The following is a 26232-nucleotide window of genomic DNA, read 5'->3' as shown; positions in this document are numbered from 1 at the left end:
TTTGACAATAAGCTTGTCCCACACATACTGAATGAGGGATAGGTCTTGTAATCATACTACCCAGAGCATTTAACAATATCTAAGCCTGTTCCACACATGCTGAATGAGGGACAGATCTTGTGATCACACTACCCAGAGCATTTAACAATATCTAAGCCTGTCCTACACATGCTGAATGAGGGATAGGTCTTGTGATCATACTACCCAGAGCATTTAACAATATCTAAGCCTGTCCCACACATGCTGAATGAGGAACAGATCTTGTGATCACACTACCCAGAGCATTTGACAATAAGCTTGTCCCACACATGCTGAATGAGGGACAGATCTTCTGATCACACTACCCAGAGCAATTGACAATAAGCCTGTCCCACACATGCTGAATGAGGTACAGATCTTGTGATCATACTACCCAGAGCATTTGACAATATCCAAGCTTGTCCTACACATGCTGAATGAGGGATAGGTCTTGTGATCATACTACCCAGAGCATTTAACAATATCTAAGCCTGTCCCACACATACTGAATGAGGGACAGATCTTGTGATCACACTACCCAGAACATTTGACAATAAGCCTGTCCCAAACATGCTGAATGAGGGACAGATCTTGTGATCACACTACCCAAAGCATTTGACGATAAGCTTTTTCCACACATGCTGAATGAGGGACATGTCTTGTGATCACACAACCCAGAGCATATGACAATATCCAAGCTTGTCCCACACATGCTGAATGAGGGACAGGTCTTGCGATCATACTACCCAGAGCATTTGACAATATCCAAGCTTGTCCCACACATGCTGAATGAGGGACAGATCTTGTGATCACACTCTCCAGAGCATTTGACAATATCCAAGCTTGTCCCACACATGGTGAATGAGGGACATGTCTTGTGATCACACTCTCCAGAGCATTTGACAATATCCAAGCTTGTCCCACACATGCTGAATGAGGGACAGGTCTTGCGATCATACTACCCAGAGCATTTGACAATATCCAAGCTTGCCCCACACGTGCTGAATGAGGGACAGATCTTGTGATCACACGCCCCAGAACATTTGACAATAAGCCTGTCCCACACGTGCTGAATGAGGGACATGTCTTGTGATCACACTCTCCAGAGCATTTGACAATATCCAAGCTTGTCCCACACATGCTGAATGAGGGACAGGTCTTGCGATCATACTACCCAGAGCATTTGACAATATCCAAGCTTGTCCCACACGTGCTGAATGAGGGACAGATCTTGTGATCACACGCCCCAGAGCATTTGACAATAAGCCTGTCCCACACATGCTGAATGAGGGACATATCTTGTGATCATACTACCCAGAACATTTGACAATAAGCCTGTCCCACACATGCTGAATGAGGGACAGATCTTGTGATCACACTATCCAGAACATTTGACAATAAGCCTGTCCCACACATGCTGAATGAGGAACAGATCTTGTGATCACACTACCCAGAGCATTTGACAATAAGCTTGTCCCACACATGCTGAATGAGGAACAGATCTTGTGATCACACTCTCCAGAGTATTTGACAATATCCAAGCTTGTCCCACACATGCTGAATGAGGGACATGTCTTGTGATCACACAACCCAGAGCATATGACAATATCCAAGCTTGTCCCACACATGCTGAATGAGGGACAGGTCTTGTGATCACACTACCCAGAGCATTTGACAATATCCAAGCTTGTCTCACACATGCTGAATGAGGGACAGGTCTTGTGATCACACTACCCAGAGCATTTGACAATATCCAAGCTTGTCCCACACATGCTGCATTAGGGACAGATCTTGTGATCACACTACCCAGAACATTTGACAATAAGCATGTCCCAAACATGCTGAATGAGGGACAGATCTTGTGATCACACTACCCAGAGCATTTGACAATAAGCTTGTCCCACACATGCTGAATGAGGGACAGATCTTGTGATCATACCACCCAGAGCATTTGACAATATCCAAGATTGTCCCACACATGCTGAATGAGGGACAGGTCTTGTGATCACACTCCCCAGAGCATTTGACAATATCCAAGCTTGTCCCACACATGCTGAATGAGGGACAGATCTTGTGATCATACTCCCCAAAGCATTTGACAATATCCAAGCTTGTCCCACTCATGCTGAATGAGGGACAGATCTTGTGATCACACTCCCCAGAGCATTTGACAATATCCAAGCTTGTCCCACACATGCTGAATGAGGGACATATCTTGTTATCACACGCCCCAGAGCATTTGACAATATCCAAGCTCGTCCCACACATGCTGAATGAGGGACAGATCTTGTGATCACACTACCCAGAACATTTGACAATAAGCATGTCCCAAACATGCTGAATGAGGGACAGATCTTGTGATCACACTACCCAGAGCATTTGACAACAAGCTTGTCCCACACATGCTGAATGAGGGACAGATCTTGTGATCATACCACCCAGAGCATTTGACAATATCCAAGCTTGTCCCACACATGCTGAATGAGGGACAGATCTTGTGATCACACGCCCCAGAGCATTTGACAATATCCAAGCCTGTTCCACACATGCTGAATAAGGGAAGATTTACTGACAATGTTATTTGAACAACACCTTGGAGAGCATGTTGAGAGATATGTGGGCAGACATCACCCTGTTAGAATAGCATGCCTCTCTGTTATATCACAGTTGACAGTAGAATAGACTGAATGACATTCTAAATGTAGCATGCACTGTTTAATGTAATGGTATGGCCACAATGTAAGCGTACTTGCACTAAGTAGATTCGCATGTTAAGAGTGTTGACATGATGCTGCACTTGTGCCTTACGTAAGAGACAGATCTCGTGTAGAAAGGTACATCAACTGTTGCTGATATGTTTATTGCAAAGTTAGTTAATAGTGTAGGGAAAAGAAGAATGTGGATGCAGGGGAGGATTTGAAGATGGTGCTTCGGCAAAGTTTTTTACAAGAAGTTGAAGATGAGAATGAAAGCCTTCTTAGAATTTTTCATTTTCATAATTCACTGCCTGTATGCACTACTAACTTATGACTCCCTGGCATCTTTATTCTTGTAAATGGAAAGCCTAACATTCCACAAATTACTTCTGCTTTATACAGTAGCAGAAATTTAACTGACCGCACTTCACTCCACCTGCTTCCCTCCACCATCTTAAAATTTTCAGCCGTCTTTAATCTATGATGAGACACATGAAATTCTAGGTGTAAGGCTCATTTCTAAAGATAATAGGCAACTTGATATATTTGGAGTGTACAGATTGGGAAAAGGTAGCACTGACGCGGATTCGGAATTATTTGATAGGATAGTCAGCTATGTGGGAAACGACATGGAAAGAAATGTGATTGTAGCGGGAGATCTGAATTTGCCAGATGTCAATTGGGAAGGAAATGCGAACGACAGGAAGCATGACCAACAAATGGCAAATAAGTTAATATGGGAAGGACAGCTGATTCAGTAAGTGATGGAACCAACCAGAGGGAAAAATATCCTGGATGTGGTTCTGATAAAACCAGATGAGCTCTATAGGGAAACTGAAGTAATAGATGGTATTAGTGATCATGAAGCTGTTTTTGTGGTAGTTATAAATAAATGCGATAGAAAGGAAGGTCTTAAAAGTAGGACTATTAGGCAGTACCATATGGCTGATAAAGCAGGCATGAGGCAGTTTCTAAAAAGTAACTATGATCGGTGGAAAACGGTAAATAAAAATGTAAACAAACTCTGGGATGGGTTTAAAGAAATTGTTGAGGAATGCGAAAGCAGGTTTGTACCTTTAAGGGTGGTAAGGAATGGTAAAGACCCACCTTATTATAATAGAGAAATAAAGAGAATAAGAAGGAGGTGCAGACTGGAAAGAAATAGAGTTAGAAATGTCTGTGGAAGTAAGGAGAAATTGAAGGAACTTACTAGAAAATTGAATCTAGCAAAGAAGGCAGCTAAGGATAACATGATGGCAAGCATAATTGGTAGTCATACAAATTTTAGTGAAAAATGGAAGGGTATGTATAGGTATTTTAAGGCAGAAACAGGTTCCAAGAAGGACATTCCAGGAATAATTAATGAACAGGGGGAGTGTGTATGTGAGGATCTTCAAAAGGCAGAAGTATTCAGTCAGCAGTATGTAAAGATTGTTGGTTACAAGGATAATGTCAAGATAGAGGAGGAGACTAAGGCCAAAGAAGTAATAAAATTTACATATGATAACAATGACATTTACAATAAGATACAAAAGTTGAAAACTAGAAAAGCAGCTGGAATTGATCAGATTTCTGGGGATATACTAAAGACAATGGGTTGGGATATAGTACCATATCTGAAGTACTTATTTGATTATTGTTTGGTCGGAGGAGCTATACCAGATGAATGGAGAATTGCTATTGTAGCCCCTGTGTATAAAGGAAAGGGTGATAGACATAAAGCTGAAAATTACAGGCCAGTAAGTTTGACATGCATTGTATGTAAGCTTTGGGAAGGCATTCTTTCTGATTATATTAGACATGTTTGTGAAATGAATAACTGGTTCGATAGAAGGCAGTTCGGTTTTTGGAAAGGTTATTCCACTGAAGCTCAACTTGTAGGATTCCAGCAAGATATAGCAGATATCTTGGATTCTGGAGGTCAAATGGACTGTATCGCGATTGACCTGTCTAAAGCATTTGATAGGGTGGATCATGGGAGACTACTGGCAAAAATGAGTGCAATTGGACTAGACAAAAGAGTGACTGAATGGGTTGCTATATTTCTAGAAAATAGATCTCAGAGAATTAGAGTAGGTGAAGCTTTATCTGACCCTGTAATAATTAAGAGGGGAATTCCTCAAGGCAGTATTATCGGGCCTTTATGTTTTCTTATATACATAAATGATATATGTAAAGGAGTGGAATCGGAGGTAAGGCTTTTTGCGGATGATGTTATTCTCTATAGAGTGATAAATAAGTTACAAGATTGTGAGCAACTGCAACGTGACCTCGAAAATGTTGTGAGATGGACAGCAGGCAATGGTATGTTGATAAACGGGGTTAAAAGTCAGGTTGTGAGTTTCACAAATAGCAAAAGTCTTCTCAGTTTTAATTACTGCGTTGATGGGGTGAAAGTTCCTTTTGGGGATCATTGTAGGTATCTGGGTGTTAATATAAGGAAAGATCTTCATTGGGGTAATCACATAAATGGGATTGTAAATAAAGGGTACAGATCTTTGCACATGGTTATGAGGGTGTTTAAGGATTGTAGTAAGGATGTAAAGGAGAGGGCATATAAGTCTCTGGTAAGACCCCAACTAGAGTATGGTTCCAGTGTATGGGACCCTCACCAGGATTACCTGATTCAAGAACTGGAAAAAATCCAAAGAAAAGCAGCTCAATTTGTTCTGGGTGATTTCCGACAAAAGAGTAGCGTTACAAATATGTTGCAAAGTTTGGGTTGGGAAGAATTGAGAGAAAGAAGAAGAGCTGCTCGACTAAGTGGTATGTAATACCAATATAATGGTCCGTGATTGGACATTATAAATTTTCCAGCTAACTCATTTTTGGTTGCCTGCGTTTCGCCCTCGTATGCTAAGTTAGGTCCAATAACGGACCATTATATTGGTATTATAAATTTACTCATTCAGAACAAATATTTTAAGTTCTACATCATAAGTGGTATGTTCCGAGCTGTCAGCGGAGAGATGATGTGGAATGACATTAGTTGACGAATAAGTTTGAGTGGCGTTTATAAAAGTAGGAAAGATCACAATATGAAGATAAAGTTGGAATTCAAGAGGACAAACTGGGGCAAATATTCATTTATAGGAAGGGGAGTTAGGGATTGGAATAACTTACCAAGGGAGACGTTCAATAAATTTCCAATTTCTTTGAAATAATTTAGGAAAAGGCTAGGAAAGCAACAGATAGGGAATCTGCCACCTGGGCGACTGCCCTAAATGCAGATCAGTATTCATTGATCATTGATACTCGCACAGCATTCGCAGGTTAAATGTTCAACTCCAAGTGTACTTGCTTCACTTAACCCCAGGCAAATAGATTCACATCACCAATTGGCATAAAGGAAGTGGCTAGCGAGGGATGCATATGCATCTTGTGAGTATGCTCGCACCTTTACACAAGCAGGTATCATTAGAACAATAATACAGCAACAACAACAACAACAACAATCATCATCATCATCATCATCATCATCATCATCACAAACGGTAACAAGAGCAGGCTTTATAACAATACAAAATGCATTACAGTATTCACCCACAAGTCAAAGAAGTAATAACTTTGCAGTTTCTGGCAGCTCAGTTCTGAATCATTGCATAAAACTCTCTCTTGAACTTGTCTAAGAACAGAGATGAAAAGCTATGAAAATTATTTTAAGTGTTACTAGTACTGTTGACTGATTTTTAATTATTATATAATGTAATGTTGAAATAACATTTTATAAGAACATAATTCTTTAAAGAAATGTTTCCTTATAAATCTTAAGATGAAATATTGTCAATCTACAGGAGCGTTTTACCATGCCACGACTGCGCATGGTGAAGTCACCCTGGGAAGCTGCCCTTGAAACAGGTTCAGTGGACAATGCATTTGAAGAGTACATACCTCTTCAACCTCGAACAGCACCAACTCCAAGCCCTGCAGAATCGGCATTCCCATTCAGTACACCAAGCTTACCTACACCCGTGCAACAAACTCCAGCACCAGCATGGACTTCCTCCAGTGTGTCATCATCAAGCATGACACAGACACAGACACTGAACCAGAGGGTGTCAAGTCATGAGAAGGACTTGTTGTACAAACCCAAGGTACCACGAGGATGGACACCTCAGCAGCAGCTGCAAACACAAGGTAACCATTAGGATTCTAAACTTGTCTTCCCTTCTCTTATACTATCTCCTTCTAGATTACAGTGAAGTTGAAATCTAGACTAAAATATGAATATTAACTTAATATATCCAGAGCTTCACTCTGGAGTTCAAAATTGGTGAGTATTGTGAGGTGATTGCTTTTTATTTACCTGTGCCCAACTTCTCTTTTTCTGATCTTCCCTTCTGTGCACATAAGCCTTGAGAGCCCTTCAATTAATAATTTTCTGTGGCCTTTTTCTTATCCCATATTTTCATTCTTTGACTAATTTCTGTCTTATACCTTCTTCAGTCATGAGTTGATCCAATAAATCGATCCATAATTCTTTACCCAAAGTTTTTCTTCCATTCAGGAATAAAGCTAGGAAATTCACATATCCAGTTAACAAAACAGTTTATTAAAAAGAGTAGGTTTCTTACTGCAGTATTATTGTGTGCATCCAGCCTTTGTTCCTTTCCCTATGGGGTTGTGTATGAAGTGAGATGAATCTGGAAGCAATTTTTTATGACCATGTGACCTTCTTGACATCAACCTCATCGGAGGAGTTAATAAGATGAAATGAATGACATGATATATGATAATAGGAAGGAAGAAGGTGAAACTCTGTGCTAGCACAGAGCCTACTCCTGTTGAAAAGCACCAAGGGGTCTGCTCAAGACTTAATGTCTCTATCCGACAGATGAATCACCATCAACAGTGCCAGCCTTCTCTCCATATAAACATTGCAGAGAGTTTGGAATTGAATCCAAGCTTTCAGCAGGCAATCTACCCTGCTGGTCAACATTCTGATGGTGAACATTTTTTCAACCAATGGGACTCAAGCCGGCTATGTCTGTACAGTCTAGATGCCTTAATGATCGTGGCCACCAGGTGGGTTTAGTGCAGTATTCTTATCAGGAAAATAAAACACTATGGCAACTCATTTGTGGTTATCGTCACCTCTAACAAGACAGCAGGAAATTGCAACCATAATCCTGAGCTGGTGAAGAATGAGAAGTGATGGTTCTTCAACTCCTCATTAAATTATTTTTAGAAATGAGAAAACAAATGACACCTTAGTGCTAGTTGCAGTTAGGATATTGTTTATTAAAGGAGGCTTGAAAATTTAATGTTACCCAAACCAAACCCCATGGCGCTACAGCCCTTGAAGAGCCTTGGCCTATCAAGTGACTGCTGCTCAGCCTGAAGGCCTGCAGATTACGAGGTGTCATGTGGTCAGCACGACAAATCCTCTCGACCGTTATTCTTGGCTTCCGAGACCGGAGCCGCTATCTCACCGTCAGATAGCTCCTCAATTCTAATCACGTAGGCTGAGTGGACCTCGAACCAGCCCTCAGGTTGAGGTAAAAATCCCTGACCTGGCCGGGAATCGAACCCGGAGCCTCCAGGTAAGAGGCAGGCACACTACCCCTACACCACGGGTCCAGCAAATTTAATGTTAAAGTACTTAAATTGTCTATAATCAAGATGCGTGTTACTGGTAAGTTAAATAAATATGCCATTGGGTGTTAGTGTTATAGAATCACTATTGATTCTTCTTTAGAGATTCATCATGGTTTTGATACTGTATACATTAGCATAAGAAGAACAGTATGGTTTTAGAAAATCTGATAAATGTTTGACCTGATCTTCACACTAAAGCACATGATGGAGAAAAGATGGGAGTTAAGGAAAGATTAGTTGATGACATTTACAAATACTGTGAAAGTCTATGGCAGTGTACCAAGACAATTAATTGGTTTGGGATACATTGAGAAAAAAACTAGTAGATGGAGCATAAGTGCAAATGATAAAAGCTTTATATAGATAAAGTGTTAGTAGTGGTAAGACCAAGATAGAAGGATCAAAATGGTTTGATGTAGAAAGGGAACTTCACCAAGGAAGTTCTCCATCACATTCTTGGATGAAATCCACAAGTGTATACGACTGGAAATTGAAAGAAACATGGCAAAGGCCCTACTGTTTTCAGATGACATTATGATATGGGGAGCAAATTAAATGAAAGTACAAGAACAAGTTGATGCATGGAATCAGGTGATAGCTGGAAAACCAATAGAAGTTGTGAAAAGTTTCAAATACTTGGGAAGAAGAATTACAGAAGATGGGAAGATAACTGAGGAAATTGGAAAGTACAACAAGCAACTGGCTTTCATCAGAGTGTGAGGGATATACTGTGGAACCAAGAAGTTCCAAGGAAATGCAAAGAAGGACTGTATTCAACCTATTGTGTACCAGTATTGTTATATGCAGCAGATACATAGACAACAACAAAACGAGATGAGAATAGAGTTCAGGCAGCTGAGAAGAAATTCCTTAGAGGTATCATAGAGAAGACAAGAAAAGTTAGAATTAGAAATGAAGAGATTAGAGTTTCATTTCCAACATATTCATAATAAGAGTGGCTATTATTAAAGGAATTTTTAAGTATTCAACCATTATCTGTGTAAATTTTCTCGGCAAACTACAGAAGGAACATACAACATCATAACTAATTTTGGATATTGACAGCAAGAGAAGAGAGTAAAATTCAGGCCAGTGAGTTGAAGTTCCTGTGGAGTATGGTAGGGAAGACAAGGAGAGCCAGAGTAAGAAATGTTGAGGACAGAAAAGAAAAAGGGGTATAAAAACTGAGTGATATGATGGAGAAGAATAAATTGAGATATTTTGGACATGTTATGAGGATGGAGGGGGGAAGGATACCAAAACAAGTATTGGAGGCTAAGATTGAGGGAAAGGGGGCAAGAGGGATGCCCAGAGCAAGATGGATAAACTCGGTCAAGAACAGTATAAGAAAAAGAAGACTAGAATGGAATACAATTACTGAAGAGGAGTGGTGGAAAGAGAGACACCGATGGAGAAGTACCATCAGCATCCTGACCTGGCAGGAGCTGGACACGGGGAAGTGAAAATGATGATGATGATGATGATGATGATGATGAACTAATTTTCTGACATATTGGTATCATTAAGAGATACATTATTAGATAGTTTTTATTATAGTGTGTGGCCTCCGAGAGGCCTGGTGCAGATCTTTCGAGTTTACGCCATATTTCATATGATCACCGTTTTGGTGACCTGTGCATTTATGAGAATGGGGTCCTACCCATGATGAATTCTAATGATGAAGACGGCACACACACACACACCCAACCCTTGAGCCATCGGAATTAACCAATAATGGTTAAAATCCCCGACCCAGCCAGAAATTGAACGCGGGACCCTCTAAACCAAATGCCATCATGCTAACCATTTAGACATGAAGCTGAATATTATTAGATTAATAATAGGAGATTGTTTTTATATAGAAATGCTCCATAAAATTTTGTAATTTGTTCTGCATGTTTGAATTCAGTATACAAAATTTAAAGAATGTAGCTGGTAGTTGAAACATGACAATGATCCTAAACTATTTTTATTATTATTTTAAATCCATATACTACTTACTAGTACCTACTTTATTTTATAAACAATGCTTCCCTTCTCATTCCATTCTTATTTCTTCCTTTCTCTTTGCTGATTGGCTTACAGTCCTGTTTTTTTTTTTTTTTTTTTTTAATAAAAATGTTTTAACTCTCAGCCATTGCTATTGTATCTATGCTGCTTTTAATGTATCCTCTGTATTGCTGAAGCAACTTCTAAAGTTCTAAAAGTTCTGAAGTTCTAACTTCTAAGTCACCTGGTATTGCTTTGACTGTAAATAATCTCTAGTATAATAATATTTTCCTGCCCTTAAGAAAAAGTTTTATCTTCTGTAAAATAAAGGTGCATTAATACCCCTGTATTAACATCTTCTTGAGCTTTGTACAGTCATGATTATAATATAGAATTCATCCCCAGTCAACTATATGTACTTAAATATTAATGTTCTTTAATATTATTGTACATAAATAGGATACATTTCATAATATTTTAATGGATATGATGAATTCTTTAATACTGATATAGCATGTTTTGTTAAACAGGTACAGCATCCAAAATTTTCAAAGACATACAAAGTGTTGACTTTAGTTTACATACAAAATCATAAAGCTGGTGGTGTAAGTACACTGCTATCAAACTACAGAGGAAAAATTGAAAGGAAAGAATCTTCTTCAATGGTGACATCCAATATTTCTTGATTTAACAATCATAAAGAATAACATTAATCACTGATTTTTAATTGTAAATATATTACCTGGTTGAAGCACTTCCAATTGTTTTATAGTGGCCATCTTCGAAGGCTAATGTACCATGTCTTATTAAACAGGCACAGTAACTCAAGGACAGACATTGCATAATCATTCAAAACACCCCAGTGAAGTATACTTGTTTAAAAACTGTAGTGGTCAGTATAATTCCTCATAATCTTTACAATCGAAAGAATTGCAGTAAAACTGGTTCACTGCACAATATAGGTACTATACAGCGTGATTCAGCTGCCCCTTCCAATGTAGTTTTATGCAACCCACTATATTCATTCCATCCTGAAAACATCTGCCCTGCCAGTATTCTCAGACATTACAACTGGATATCTTGGTATTTACAGCCTCACCATGATGAACGCCGTAACGTTATACTCGTATTAAACACTGGAAGACATGCGTGTGCCTTCTAGATCATATGAATCTGACACATCAGCGAAAGACTAAATTGATATTGTGACTGCAGTAAACCTAATACTTGCTATAAGCTGCCCGGAATGCGTACGGAACCATAGTGTAGTTGGTAAAGGCTTGGTGGAGCGGGCTTGCATGTCAGGTGGGAGGTTCAAGTCCAGGGCGAAGATTACAAATTATTGAAATATTTGCTTAATACGTACCACACACAATGTAAGTTCAATACCTGCTTTCATGCAAATTGTGTGTGAATGAATGTATTTGTGACCCTGAGAAGGGCCGATTAATTAGCAGGTGGGACACATACAGACCGGAAATAAGAGGAACACAACTGCCCTGACAATGTTTTATCGCAGCAAATGCTCGATGTGATGACCGTTTTGGTTTATGCACATTCGGTCCTGGTGTCCAATAGGTCGTCTTGCGTGCTGAAGCATTCCAGGTGTAATTGCTCGGTAGGCAACCATGATGAGTTTCCGGAGCTGGCCGGGGTTTTCCGGCGCTTGAGTGTAAATGATGTTCTTCAAATGTCCCCACAAGAAGAAGTCTAACGGCATTAAATCCGGTGATCTAGTGGGCCAAGAAACAGGGTCTCCTTGTCCTATCCATTTCCCTGACAGTTCCTCGTTCAGATGGTTATGAACGGGCAAAGTTGAATGTGGTGGAGTTCCATCTTGCAAGGACACATCCTCCAGCAGCAGTGGGAGTTCCTGACGCAGAAAGTGCAGGTTGAGTGGGCCCATCCAATTACCCTCAAAGAAATAAGGTCTAATCAGGCGATCCCCCAAGATTCCACACCAAACATTCACTCCCCATCGTACTTGATGGGCCGCCTGTCACACCCAGTGAGGATTGTCCGGACTCCAATAGTGCATGTTGTGGCAACTGACGTTCCCATTATTGTGGAAGTGTGATTCGTCCGAGAACAAGATATGCAATACAAATGCTGCATCACTGTCCAGCCTGCCTAATAGCCACCGACAGAACTCTATTCAGGCTTCAAAATCCCGCCGAAGGAGCTCTTGATGTAGCTCAAGATGGTATGGGTGAAATTTATGTTCATGCAGTATTTGCCAGACGGACGACTGGCTGGTGTTCACCTGTTGTGGAAGCACCCTTGTACTGATGTGTGGATTATTACGAGCTGTCTCCAGAACAGCCTCTTCTGTCACCCGATGTAACGGGCCTATCGCAGACTGGGGGCAGGTTGGAAATCATGCCTGTTGTCCTTAGACGTCTTTCAACATGGCAGAATGTCATAGCGGGTGGGTGTTGCCTGTCAGGATACCGCTCCTGGTACACAGTGCCTCGCACACATTTTGTCTTGCTTCCCCATAAATGAGGAGCATGTCAACGTATTCTTCTGTGGAAAACATGCCAAATGACAGCAGAGATTACAGTACATTCAGGCCCTAACCAGTGGAGTATGCGCAGAGCACAAGATGAATAACAGCATCATTCTACTGTTTGAATGTGGCAAATGTGGGCCTGTGTTTATGTATTCAAACATCATACCGATGCAGGATTTGAACCGCCGCTGGCACATTCCATCGATTGCTAGGTGATCGCCTAACCACATCTGCTACGCTACACTGCTGGGAACATGTTGATAGTACGACAAGAGCAGAGTACATACACCATCCGGTTTGGTGTTTAGGACATTAATTACTGCACTGTTACCTAGTTTATTGCATTGATTCCCCTCTTCGTTACACCCAGTCACGAGGCACGACAAATTAACATAGCTGCATGGTAAAAGGACGTTGCTAACATTTTGCTAGGGTTCAGAACCATGTGCAAAATGTGCTCACTGAACATCAGTATCATACAGTACGCCTGCAGGGGAATAGCACGCCTATAACCATGTGCACGTTAGTTGCGGTGCAGCAAATGATATTGGAAGGGGTTGCGGAATCACACTGTATATATATATATAGGAATTTTTTTTTTTTGTTGAATATGAATTAAATATGTCATCACCTTAGAGTAAAAAATTATTGATATAAATCCTAACAGTGTATTTAGCTTTTGTTTTTTGTATTGAATGTAGGTAAATATATTTCTTCATTGAAGCACATGTTTTCTTGAATTAGGCTGGCAATTATAAGCCAGAGATGTGTTGTTAATGAAGTTAATTTGAAAATGGAAGTGAAAATGATAATAATCATTCTAGAAGCAAAATAAGCAAACAGGCTTGTAGTCTACATGATTGCTGATATAGCAATCATAGCCATAGAACCTCCAGCTTTGTGTGTTATCCAGAACACGGGGGCATGATTTTTTGTTTAAAAATTCCCACATGTATTGGCCAGAATTCAAACTGTGGTCACCTCAATAATAATAATAATAATAATAATAATAATAATAATAATAATAATAATAATAATAATAATAATAATAATAATCTTGGCTACCAGGCTGCAGTACTTTTATCCAGACAATACTACTTAGGTGGTCTGTGTGCCAATTTTAATGTTCCTATTGTACTGCCTTCTATCAGCAAAGCACACCTTTACTAGATGGTTTGTAAGGCTGACTTTATTCCATGGTTGCAGAATTTACCACTAAAGGTCTGCAACAGGCCAACAATTATTACATGAAGTGACAAGATCTTTGCCCACCCTGTCTACTGAGGAACAAAACTGATCATCTTGCAGTGTGTCATATAGCCTTATAAAAAGCTACTATTTCTAAAAGTAGGATATCTTAACAATTCTGATTTATAATATGATACACTTTCTAATATCACAGATTGGTGATTGTAAGGGCAGAAAATCTTTTTCAGTTTAGGGATTGATACTTGCAGTCTGAACTTTACTAAGTTATCAAATAACTTTATTTTTAAAAGAAACAAAAATAATTCCCTTCCTTACTGTCTTTCACTTTTATATAATACTACTATGAGAAGTAAGTTATCATGTTTTTGTGAATACTACTAAAAACTTATATAAATTAATCAAGCCTAATTTATGTTAAAGAGAAAACAATAAAAAATGATACTGAGCACAGCAATTTTAAGCAGTGCTTTTATACCTTGTGCAACCAGATTATAACACCATGTTCCTTCTTGTGATAAGAAATTGTCAATTTTTTTCAATGCTAATTACCAGTTAACATTTTTTACTATCTATCCCATGTTGATAGTCACTGGTTATTCTTAAATACAATTGAAAATAATTTGAGCTATACTTTGAGATTTTAATAAGGCATAGCCTATATTATACATATGAGATGAAATGTTAATATGATTTATTGACATATTTGTAAGTTAATAAACAGTTGAGATATTCTCTTGATATTGTACTTGCTAAAGTCAACATAATTTAATATTGATTGTATTTTTTATCTGTTCACATTGAATAATCAGGGTTTCACTTTTGATATCAAAATTAGATCTGCATATTTTGAATTCCTACTCATATTTTTAATATCTTTACCTAATTATCTACAGACTATAAATGTTTTCATAAGTAACAAATTTCACAGGTTTTAAGGAGTTTAACTTGGCAACAAGTGCTCCTGCTGCGGCCACTAACACCAGCTTAGCTGAGGAAGTTACCGCTTCTGCTACTTCCACCAGTTACAGCACATCGTTCCGTCCCACCACTCCCTTCTCCGTTTACATCCCGGGAACTAGTCCCGTGCCCCCCTCAGATAGCGTAGACAAACAGGAAGCTAAAGAGTACATGAAACAAACTTTATCGAGTGAGGCTGAGAGTGAAACGAAAACACAAAGCGAAGTTATTCAAAAAGTCTCGGAAATAAAGAAACAGGAACAATCGACAATTCAGAGGGATGTGGTAAAAGAACCATCATTTATCAAAACTCAAATTCCTAAAGCAGAATCAAAACTTATAAAACCACCTTCCTATCAAGCATCTCAACAAGAGGTTGTGGAGGAAACTGTTGTTGCTACCAAGAGCAGTTCTTTCGATGCAGCTCCTGCACCTGAACCACAACCTCCGAAACCCTTCACCAACATCTTTGCCCCTCAAGGATTAAAACACACACAGAAAGAAATGGAAGAAGCAAAGGAAAATGTAATACAGTACACAAAGGCTCACCAGCAACAAGAAGAAAGTGGTGTATCTTATGAGACAAACCAGTCAATACGCACCCTTATTCAATCATTTGAACAGGGCAACATGCCTCCTATGAATTACAAAACTGTACAAAAGGAACTACCAAAAACGGCACCTACTCAACAACCATCCAGTAATATTTACTATGTAGCTAATGCAGTTGTTGAGACTAGACAGTTTCCAACACCACAAGCAACAGAAGTCATCTCATCAACACAAACAGGCACACAGATTCAAAAGATTTCATCATCTTTCTCTAGCGAAAGTTCCACACAGTTCATTCAAAAATCCTCATCTAGTCAAGCAAGTTTCCAATCATCAGTTTCTCAACAACAGAGGACAAATATTAATAAAGGCTACCAGACACTCCCCAGTCGCCTTCCATCTTCAGCCTCGGCAGGATTGGGTCAGCAGTCTCTTGTGCAGAAATCAGGCAAGACCTGGAGTTTTTTCTGTTTTGTTGAGTTTTTTGTATGGTTTTGAAAGTCCCTTTTTTTTCTGCAGTGACTTTTTTTGCTTATTCCACAGGCACTCATAATTTCGATTCTTACATAGTCATCGAGCTTTGTTTTTATCTTTGCCTTTACTGCAGTGCCTTTCAATTATTGGAATGGAAACTATATATATTCTGTCTCTCTGACAATAGCAATTTTTAAAAGAACAACCTGTAGCTTGTATACCCTTCCAATTAATTTTATACTTCAAAATGAAACAAATAGGTATGCTATGTAACTCCTGCTTTCCTCATCCCCTACCTATGAAAAAACATAATAAAAGATTTTTTCTTATTAGAGTTGATATATCTAGTCCTACTCATTATCTTGTACCATTATGAAATGTGAATAACTACAAAATAACCAGCTTTTAAAGCATTAAGTGCATGGCTTATTGGTTGGTTGTGCACCTATGTGAAGAAAATGTAACTCAAAGGATTACTTCATTCCCTAGGTTTTAAGTATTTCATATTTACTTGAAAATTGTGCTTGGTTTGTTAATTGGAGGTAAGTTCCATTCTCCATTGTTCAACTTGCATGTAAATTATGGACTTCACTATATTTTTCTTACAAAAGGTTAAAAAAAAAAAAAGGGATCTAAAATATGCTACCGAATACAGCAGGTGTTCTCAACTTGTTGCTGTCGTCATGTGAATGAAAAAGTGCTTACGAGCACGAATGCTCCTGAGGCCCTTTCTTCAATTCAAACTTTGTTATACAAATTGGAATAATAATGTTGCTAACCACCCAATATAATATATTAGCATTTAACAACTTTGAAGTTTTTAAGTTGGTTAAACTGCCAAAATTAAACCAAACCTCATGGTGCAACACTCCTGAAGGGTCATGGCCTACCAAGCAATCACTGCTCAGCCCAAAGGCCTGAAGATTACAAGGTGTCATGTGGTTGGCATGACAAATCCTCTTGGCTGTTATTCTTAGCTTTCTAGACAAGAGCTGCTATCTCACTATCAGATAGTTCCTCAATCATAATCACGTAGGCTGAGTGAACCTCGAACCAGCCCTCAGATCCAGGTCCACTGTCAGCAGCCCTGAAGATGGTTTTCTGTGGTTTCTAATTTTCACACCATGCAAATACTGGGGCTATACCAAAAATTCCTGACTTGGTCGGGAAATGAACCCACGGCTTCCGGGTAAGAGGCAGGAACACTACCGTTACAATGCAGGGCCGACTGGTTAAACTAGCAACAGTTAAATATTGTCTATGACTCTATGTTTTGGAATACTTTAAATGGTAGATCTCCAGTCTGCCGTAGCAATCAAGTATCTGTTCAAAAAGGAGAAATTCACAGCCTTTTGGGGAGTGTTTCACTCAAATGTTTCAACAAAAGCTTTTTAACTTATGAAATATCTTGAGAACGGAGCATAATCGCAATTAACTAATTAACATCTGCAGGACTGTACTTGTAAATACATGCAACTTCTTCCTGGGTATCAACAAAATTCTGAGTAACATTCAAGCTCAAGGACCTCCATCATTAATTCAACAAATTTCGTTTCATAGGCTATATTAGTTTAATGGGCTGGTCACAACGAGAAGCATTTTAGATTACTGCCAGCAATTGATCAGGCTGCTCCTAATATGGAGTACAGACACCTCCCACAGCAGCGGCTAACCTGGGAACCAGTGCTGCTTGATGGGTTCCAATGCTATTTCCTATACTGGAGGGACCATCAACCTACCCAAAGAAATTCATCTGCCCGTAGTAGTTGGTCCCCTTAGGAGGTTGTGTTATTTACCGCTGCCCATCACTTGGCGCTGAAACGTTGGCTGTACGGTCTACACTAGACATCCATAGTTCATAACCCAACCCTGGGGAAAAACTGGAAATGGAAACTGAAGAGAAAGAAAAGATTCCAGCTCAAGGATGCCATTAATGTGACGAGTATTTCAAAAATGTATTTATTTATTTATTTATTAAAGCTACACAAGTGTGCTCACATACTTGGTACTACAACTCACTTTTCATTCACATTGCATTTTAGTACAAATTTATCTCGCTGAGTAAATGTTGCACTTGACAGCATTTTCAAAATGCATTAGAAAGTGGTTTCCAGGTCACAAAAAATTTAAATAGAAAAGTGCAAGCCTTTACAAGCATTTTCCATAATATTGCTATTGCAAAAAAGACCACTACCCCAAATTATAGGATTACTACGTAGGTACGAAATGTATATTTTATAGTACAAGAATTAATTAGATTTATTTTAACATCAGCAGTATATCCTCAACATATGGATCCAGCTACAATTTTTCTTTGAATGTAATGGATTGTAATTTTATTCCTACTTACCTAGGAAATTTAAGTGACTTAATGCATGCTGTGCATTGACTCTTTTGATCACTTTCTGGATTGCTTGGTTTGTGTCTGTCTTTGAAGCACTCTTTGGAATGATGGTGGTTAGTTTGTGAATGTTTCTGTTGGTAAGTTTGGTTTATGCCTCATCAGTGAAATTGTACATTAATTTAAAATGCAACCTCAACAATCTGTCATGAGATGTGTGGAGAAGTTTGCTCTTACATCATTTCACAGTTGCTGTCCTATTTCTCCAGACATTGATAATACTAGGATATAATTTGGTTATCTTATAACTCAGAAGAAACTAATAAATATACAGTATCTCAATGGGTGAAAGCTGTACGTTTCAGTGTCAACTTATTAATATTGACAAGGGAACTGTCCTACATAGGTCATGGCTATCGCAATTTTAAAAAAGAAAGATTATACAATCTAATTTTTGTACAGATAACAGCATGGTAATACTTGTTATCTTGCTTCATTTTTTTTTGTATTAACAACTGGGAGAAAGGAGACAAGCTACTCGACTAAACAGTATGTTCCAAGCTGACAGGGGAGAGATGATATGGAATGATATTATCAGACAAATAAGTTTGGGAGGAATTTCTAAAAGTAGGAAAGATTACAATATGAAGATTGGAATTCAAGAGGACAAATTGGGGCAAATATTTGTTTGTAGAAAGAGGCATCAGGGATTGAAATAATTTACCAAAGGGTATGTTTGATAAATTTTCCAAACCTTTGAAATTTTTTAAGAGAAGGCTAGGTAAACAACTGATAGGCAATCTGCCACCTGGGCGACCACCCTAAATGCAGATCAGTGTTGATTGATTGATTGATTGATTGATTGATTGATTGGTTGATTGATTGATTGATTGATTGATTGATTGATTGATTGATTGATCATCAATTGATTGATTGATTGATTGATTGATTGATTGATTGATTGATTGATTGATTGATTGATTGATTGATTGATTGATTGATTGACATTTATAAAATTATGAAATTATTAAAACAGAATGGATGAAGAGACAAAAATTGGCAGTAGGCTATGGCCGCAGGGTTTTGACGGTTTTGTAGACTTACTTATTAGAAATAAAAGACAAATATTATGTGGATAATAAATTTTATTCAGTAGAACGTGGGTAATAACTCGGTGTAGTGTGGGTCTGTGATATGAGAAATAAGAGCACAATTTAATAGTTCGGGAGTAATATTATGAATAAAAGTAAGATTCACTTATTAAATTTGTTATTCTATACAATTGACCATGATGTATTCACAATGACGGCTAACCTCCAACTGAGCATGTGTGTCAACACAGCGCCATCTTATAACAGAGTAAGGATGTGACGTCACATATTTAGCACAAACTTTGCCCTAATTTGAAGCGCTATTTCGTAGAAACTATGTTTCAGATTTTCAGTTTTTTTTGCAAGTAGTGAAAATTGAATATTCATTAGCCTCTTCTTTTATCTGTCAATTGAGACCCAAACACTAAAAGCAACTTAAAAATTTTGTTTCCGTGTACCCGTTGACGAGGAACATAAGTCTATGTTAAAAAGAGATGGAAGAAACATATTATGTCTCTTATAATACTGTCTATAAGAACATAAAAGTAGTAGAATTAAAGCAAAAGCAAAGTTTTCTCCATACAGGCCATGAAGGCCATGGGAGGGGTGGAAGGTAAAGGCTGCCACTATCCATAACCTCGGTACTTAGTAGGGTAAAGTGGTTAGTTCTATGCCCGGCCACCTTTGCTCCCAGGAATTAACCTAGTACACATTTTTAGTGTAGGCTGAGTGAACCTCAGGGCCATGTGCACCTCTGGAGGTGGAAATCTCATTTCTTAAATTTTTCAACTTCCTGACAGGGAATCGAACCCACATCCTTTCGGGTGAACGGCCAGTAGTAGAATTATTATCAATTATTTTTATACATTAAATGACTTAAGTATCCTAGTGTAATTAATACAAATATAAAATGATAAGAGATAAATTCCTTTATTTCCAACATCTTCTCTATTTATTCTGTACTTTTACTGTTTAGTCATCTGATTTTATAAATGTGAATATGTACTTTCACCTTCCTACATAGACAAACGTAACAGAGGTTCTCTGATCCACTATTGAATATATTACTGATTGTATAATTCATTTGTGAGCCTCTGTGGCTCAGGCAGCAGCATGTTGGTCTCTCACCACTGGGTTCTGTGGTTCAAATCGCGGTCACTCCATGTGATAATTTGTGCTCGACAAAGCAGAGGCGGGACAGGTTTTTCTTCCTGGTACTCTGGTTTCCCGGTCATCTTTCATTCCAGCAACACTCTCCAATATCATTTCATTTCATCTGTCAGTCATTAATCATTGTCCCAGAGGAGTGCGACAGGGCTTGGCAGCCGACACAATTCCTACCCTTGCCGCAAGATGGGGTCTTCATTCATTCCATCCCTGACTCGGTCACTGACTGGAAAACAGGTTGTAGGTTTTCACTTTTATATAATTCATTTGTAAGAACCCTTGGCTCACTGGAATTAATTATTGCAATAAATATCTATGTATCAATAGATTAGTGCTATCACCATCATCACTACAAATTATTTTGCAAGTATGCTAAAGATTAATACCATGTTTGAGCTAACAATTAACATGATTATGTCACTGATTTGTAACAGGAGATTGTGATTATAATCCACTTATAAAGCAACTAGGTCACCTCTTTGCATACACACATTTCTAGGTATGTTGGTTGCTCATCTTATGAAGTTGTATGGACTACATCACAAAAAGAACTGTATATTTACCGTTAATGTTCTGCCATAGGGACATTGCCAGCTGCAGCTCCAACATATGCACCAGAACCAGTGGCCCAGCCACCTCCAGCAGCCAACAAACCATTGGTGTATGGCAGTCTCAACAATTACAACACTGCTCCAAGAGGCTGGGGCCAAGGTGTTGATTATTACCGTCCAGTTACCTTCATTGGAGCCACTCGAGTTGGCTAAATCATTTCATCATCCAACTGTGGGATCCTCATAAACTTCTTGGAACAACAGTAACTAGCAAATTGTAACTGTACCTGACTCAAAACTATTTTGCACACATAAACCAATAAAACAGTTCAAATGTCAATATTTTATTGCCTTAGGCTATAGCTTTTGGTCCCACAGATTTCTCAAGAACTTACTACATTTTGTGAATAACATTCTCATCTCTTCACTTTGATAGTGTTTGCTGTAAAGGTCATGAGTGGTCTTCATGAACCAATGCAACTGGTCCTCTCTTTTTATATATACTTTTCATTGAGCAAGAAATTGTAACCAAGTAGTTCTAGTCCAGCATCTGATCAAGAACTCATATTAAAAACCTGCCACTGCTTATAATTTGAACCCTATTCTATCAATAACCAATCAGTTGCAAAAAGAAAGAATGATTAAATCAGAGAGTTAGGCAAGTGTAATATTTAACAGTGTGGCTATTGAAAATCAATATACATTGTATCATAAGAGAAACCTATGTGAACTGTGTTTTTTTAACACTTTAATTGTAAATGAAATTCAATGAATGTATATATGTATGTGTGATGAACGCCTGAGATTTCCAATTTAAGTTCATTAATTTTTCAATGAAATATATTTTTTTCCAAACATTTGTTATGTCTGTTATTGTTATTGTTATTGTTATACCTAACCCTTTACTTTAATAAATTTTACTAAAGAAAATGTATAGCGTATGAACATTTCTATGTAGATAATATACACTTTTATTTAAATGGATCTAAAAGTAACTGGATCTTGAAATAATTTTTAATTTTAAATAATAACCTGTATTTGAGAGACAAATATTTTTATTTCTGCTAGCCTAGTGGCTCTAACTGAACACAATTCTGGAGGGTGCTCTTTTGTAAGCAGGGATACTGCGACTCCCACCCCAACTCAATAAAATTCATGTAATTAAACATCAACCTAAAGTAGTTTGCAGATTGAATCCACGTGCACATCGCCATATTGATATTAAGATGCCACTTGAAATGAGACAATAATTAAATATAAAATTGTTCTTTCTTTAAACTTCACTGCACAGTAGGTCATTTTAACTTAAACAGTACTTGTAATACAAAAATAACTGCTCTGCTTGAAAGAAAAACACAGACTGAAAGTACTGAAGGTTGAATGAGATATTTACAACAGCAAAGGAGGGCAAGGGATAGCATAAAATGTAACTGCTACTACCCTCTTGGTGGTGTCAATGAACCAGGCTGTCAAAGGAAGCTACATTGTGCCTCCAAATCTCCCAGAAAGGTATGGAAATAGAGTTGTACTTTGACTTGCAACTTGCTTTAGCCAAATATGCCAATCAACTAAAGATAAATGATCTAAGTGATTGAGTGATTTATTCTGATTGCCTATTATATGCCGATGACTTCAAAGTATTCAAAGCCATTTCAACAATTAGCCACAATGAACATCTCCAGTTAGACCTGAATAACATAACGGACTGGGTAATAGAAAATAAATTATATCTAAACTTTCCAAAATGTGTGTCCATGTTGTTCACCCGAAGTAAAGCACCCACCTTCTTCACATACCAGTTAGGGTGCGATAACCTGAGAACCGTAACAGAATGAAAAGACCTCAGAGTATTATTAGACTGGGAGCTGACCTTCACTCCTCAGGTGCAGAAAGTGGTCACTGAAGCATGTAGAACTTTAGAATTTGTGATAAGAAATGTGATACCATTTAAAAACATGAAAACGTGTATTAAGTTGTACAACACCTTGGTCAGGCCAAAACTGGAATATGCGAGCGTAGTTTGGAGTCCTAGGTGCAGAATGCATATGTAACAGCTTGAAAGGGTGCAAAAGAAATACTTAAAATATTTACATTTTAAAAGAACATCTCAATATCCTCAAATGGTTACATACAATGAGCTTTTGTTTAATTTAGGAATGGAGAGTTTAGAAGATCGAAGGCAGAAAGATGCAGCAAAGTTTGTGTATAAAATAATAAATTTGCAAATTGATAATCCTGAGTTCCTTTCCTTCTTGAATTTCCATGTGCCATGCCCAAATTTGAGATTTCATTTAACATTTTCAAATAAAAAGTCTAGAACATCTACCCATCAAAATTAACCACTTTACAGACTATGTAGTATCTATAACAGTGCATCTCAGAAAAGTAATGCTCTAGATTTCAGGACAAACATAACAATATTTTTAAGAGTATGCATGACAGCAAAAAAGGCCATGTAATTGATCCCACAGTCAGAATGGAGCATCACACCGGCCAGCCTTTATATTCCCGTTAATGTCATAATAAGCAATGTCTTATTCTTTTTTTTTTTACAATTGTTAATGCTCTAGACTATATGCTGAGTTATTGTTATTTATTGGGATATTTTTATTTATGTAGTTAAACTTTGTTCATATGGCAATGCAGAATTGTTAGAAAGTAGTTCACTTTTTCAGTAAAAAGGATTAGATTAACATTAGTTTAGAATAGATTTAAGTTAGGCTAGGTAATATTAAGTAATAATTACTTGTAAGTTCTCTGTGTATCACAAAGAATGCTGCTGTAATTGGGATGAAAATCCTGTAGCAAGCAATAAATTAAATTAAATATGCACCTATCTATCGCAGTTGTGGAAGGAGCTTCAGCCTGCGGAGGAAAGGCATGGCAATAGTTCTAACAATACAAGAGTGGCCCTTTTATAGTCTCTTCCTGTGCCAGCCTAGTGGTTGCAACTGGACACAATGGTGAAAAAAAATGCTAGGTTGGAACTAATTTCCAACTAGCTGTTACCTGCAACTTCCCTCATGTGGATTTCAAGAAAATGTGCAGGAAAATTAACCGAGTGTCATGATCTGTTGGCGGCCTGGTCAGTCCTACCATTGTGCAGTTCCGTTGTAGGTTTGGTACGTTGAGGGTTGGTGGTAGTATTAATATCTTATTCCAATATGAAAACTGGTTTCAACCGATCCACTGAATTATACTTAATTGATCCGTCGACACTCCACTTGGCTTTAAAGGTGCTGCTTGAGGGGAAACGTACTATAGCATAGAAAACATTGGTAAGTGCTGCCTTAAGAATGAGTTCAGGATGGGAGATCCATTAAGAACCAAACGACTGCAGAGTAACATCTTCGGTTTTAGAGATACACATATCGGTAATATCATAAAAATTTCTACCCATTTTTCATTCCATTTTACCCTCATTCAGTGGATTTTTGGAAAATGGTGAAATGCGTGTTGTACCGTACCCAGGGGTAAATACCCTCTAGGATGATGCCTCCGTTCCTGTATGAACATCCGACTAACTCAGGGTTGGGCAGAGTGTGGGTTGGTTGTCGGTTGGGTCAGGATAAAAAGTCGAAGTTCTACTCTAAATATCAATCAATGACAGGAAATGGAGGTATAACACGAATGAGAAACAATTTTAGGGGGTAAGATGGATTTATTGATAAATATCCCCAATCATGTTACGAGAAAATAAAATCAATGAATAAATAATATGTCAAAATGAACTCAAAAATGTAGAAAATAAATGGAAATCAAAAACGTTACTTGAATGATAAGACAAAATTTGAAATCAAAAATCAAGTTCAACAAAGAACATTTATCTACATCAAGACTGAGCTTCTTCTTATAGTCCATTGTTTGTATTTTATGGCAACAAGTGTACGCAAACACTGACATGTGGTATTTCCGTATGGAGTTATACACTATCGCATCACGATACGGTTTCCAAATTTAAATTAAAACGAGAGTTGTCGAAATACTACCGTTAAATAAAAGTTACATTATAAAGAAAAGTTACGACGAAAAGGAAAATAATTAAGACGCAATGGACGCTATGTAAGTTATGCAAAATACTAGGGGCATATCCTATACTATATTTACAACAATTTAAATAATCAAACTAAACACATCTATATACATCGGATATCGAGTAAAGTCTTAAATGCTACACAGATTCTAATGTGAATCACGGTTCACTGCAAAAGATCTAGACAGAACTAGATAAACCATCAATACTTCAGCACTCGGGCTGTTTCCTTTTAAAATAACGAGACAAGGTATACGATCACAAATAACAATGTAAAACATCATCCTGTAAGGGAAAGACATATAAATAACCCTTGATATCACAAAGAAAGCAATGGGCAACATTGCCTCCTTCTGCTGCATATGAGCGCTCAACAGCGCGGTCATCCGTCATGTACTTCCGGGTAGATTACGAGCTGAAAAGAAATGTTGAACTCAACACTATGCTAAAGTTTGGATTCTGTCTCCCGAGGCTGTCACAAGGAAGTATCGTCTCCTTCACACCTACAGATAAACACAGGCCAGAAATCAGCTTGCCATGAGATAACGCCTTTCGCCGGCTACACAGAAACTCACGTATATTCATACCTTCTTAGCATGCTTTCACCATTGAATATCATCAGACTCAATAGTCTGGAATTAATACTGTCCATTTTGATCACAATATACACTCAGAAGACACTTAGCAGGCACACACATCTGCACAATATTCTTTCTCTTGTCAGGCATACAATCAGCCTACATCAATACATTATAATTCAGCATGCAATCTTTATCTCATTATTTCTCATAAATCCCATTGGCCTTCCATATTATGAGACTCAGTTCGTGTCCTTTACAGACCGTCAGGCAAAACAGAATCCAACTTAACTCAAAGATCTTATTTTAACAACGACGTTCTGCAGCTCCTTCAGTCAGCTTCTGTAAAATCATGCGCCATGCAGAATATCTATACCTGTCTCTCTGAATAACCGAATTGAAATAAACTAATACGTATTGAACGTTGTATAAAGATGAACCTGTCAATCTAGCCCTTCTAGCATCT

General features: G+C 38.0%; 1 protein-coding gene across 6 annotated transcripts in view; it reads left to right on the top strand.

Annotated features, from left to right (window-relative positions):
* LOC136878904 (uncharacterized) overlaps nucleotides 1-21724 on the top strand; it is a 318860-nt gene extending 297136 nt beyond the window's left edge. For 5 of the 6 annotated variants that reach the window (XM_068228857.1, XM_068228858.1, XM_067152497.2 and 2 more), the window contains 3 exons: nucleotides 6509-6851; nucleotides 14951-15979; nucleotides 21187-21724. In XM_068228857.1, coding sequence (XP_068084958.1) covers nucleotides 6509-6851; nucleotides 14951-15979; nucleotides 21187-21368 — 1554 coding nt within the window. In that variant the 3' untranslated portion in view covers nucleotides 21369-21724. The remainder of the gene's footprint in view (nucleotides 1-6508; nucleotides 6852-14950; nucleotides 15980-21186) is intronic. The other variant, XM_068228859.1, reaches the window with a different exon arrangement.
* Nucleotides 21725-26232: the final 4508 nt, after the last annotated feature.

This window comes from Anabrus simplex, chromosome 8, assembly GCF_040414725.1.
Source record: "Anabrus simplex isolate iqAnaSimp1 chromosome 8, ASM4041472v1, whole genome shotgun sequence".
Classification (NCBI taxonomy): domain Eukaryota; kingdom Metazoa; phylum Arthropoda; class Insecta; order Orthoptera; family Tettigoniidae; genus Anabrus; species Anabrus simplex.
Note: the sequence above shows the minus strand (reverse complement) of the source record. Positions and strands in the feature narration are given on the sequence as shown.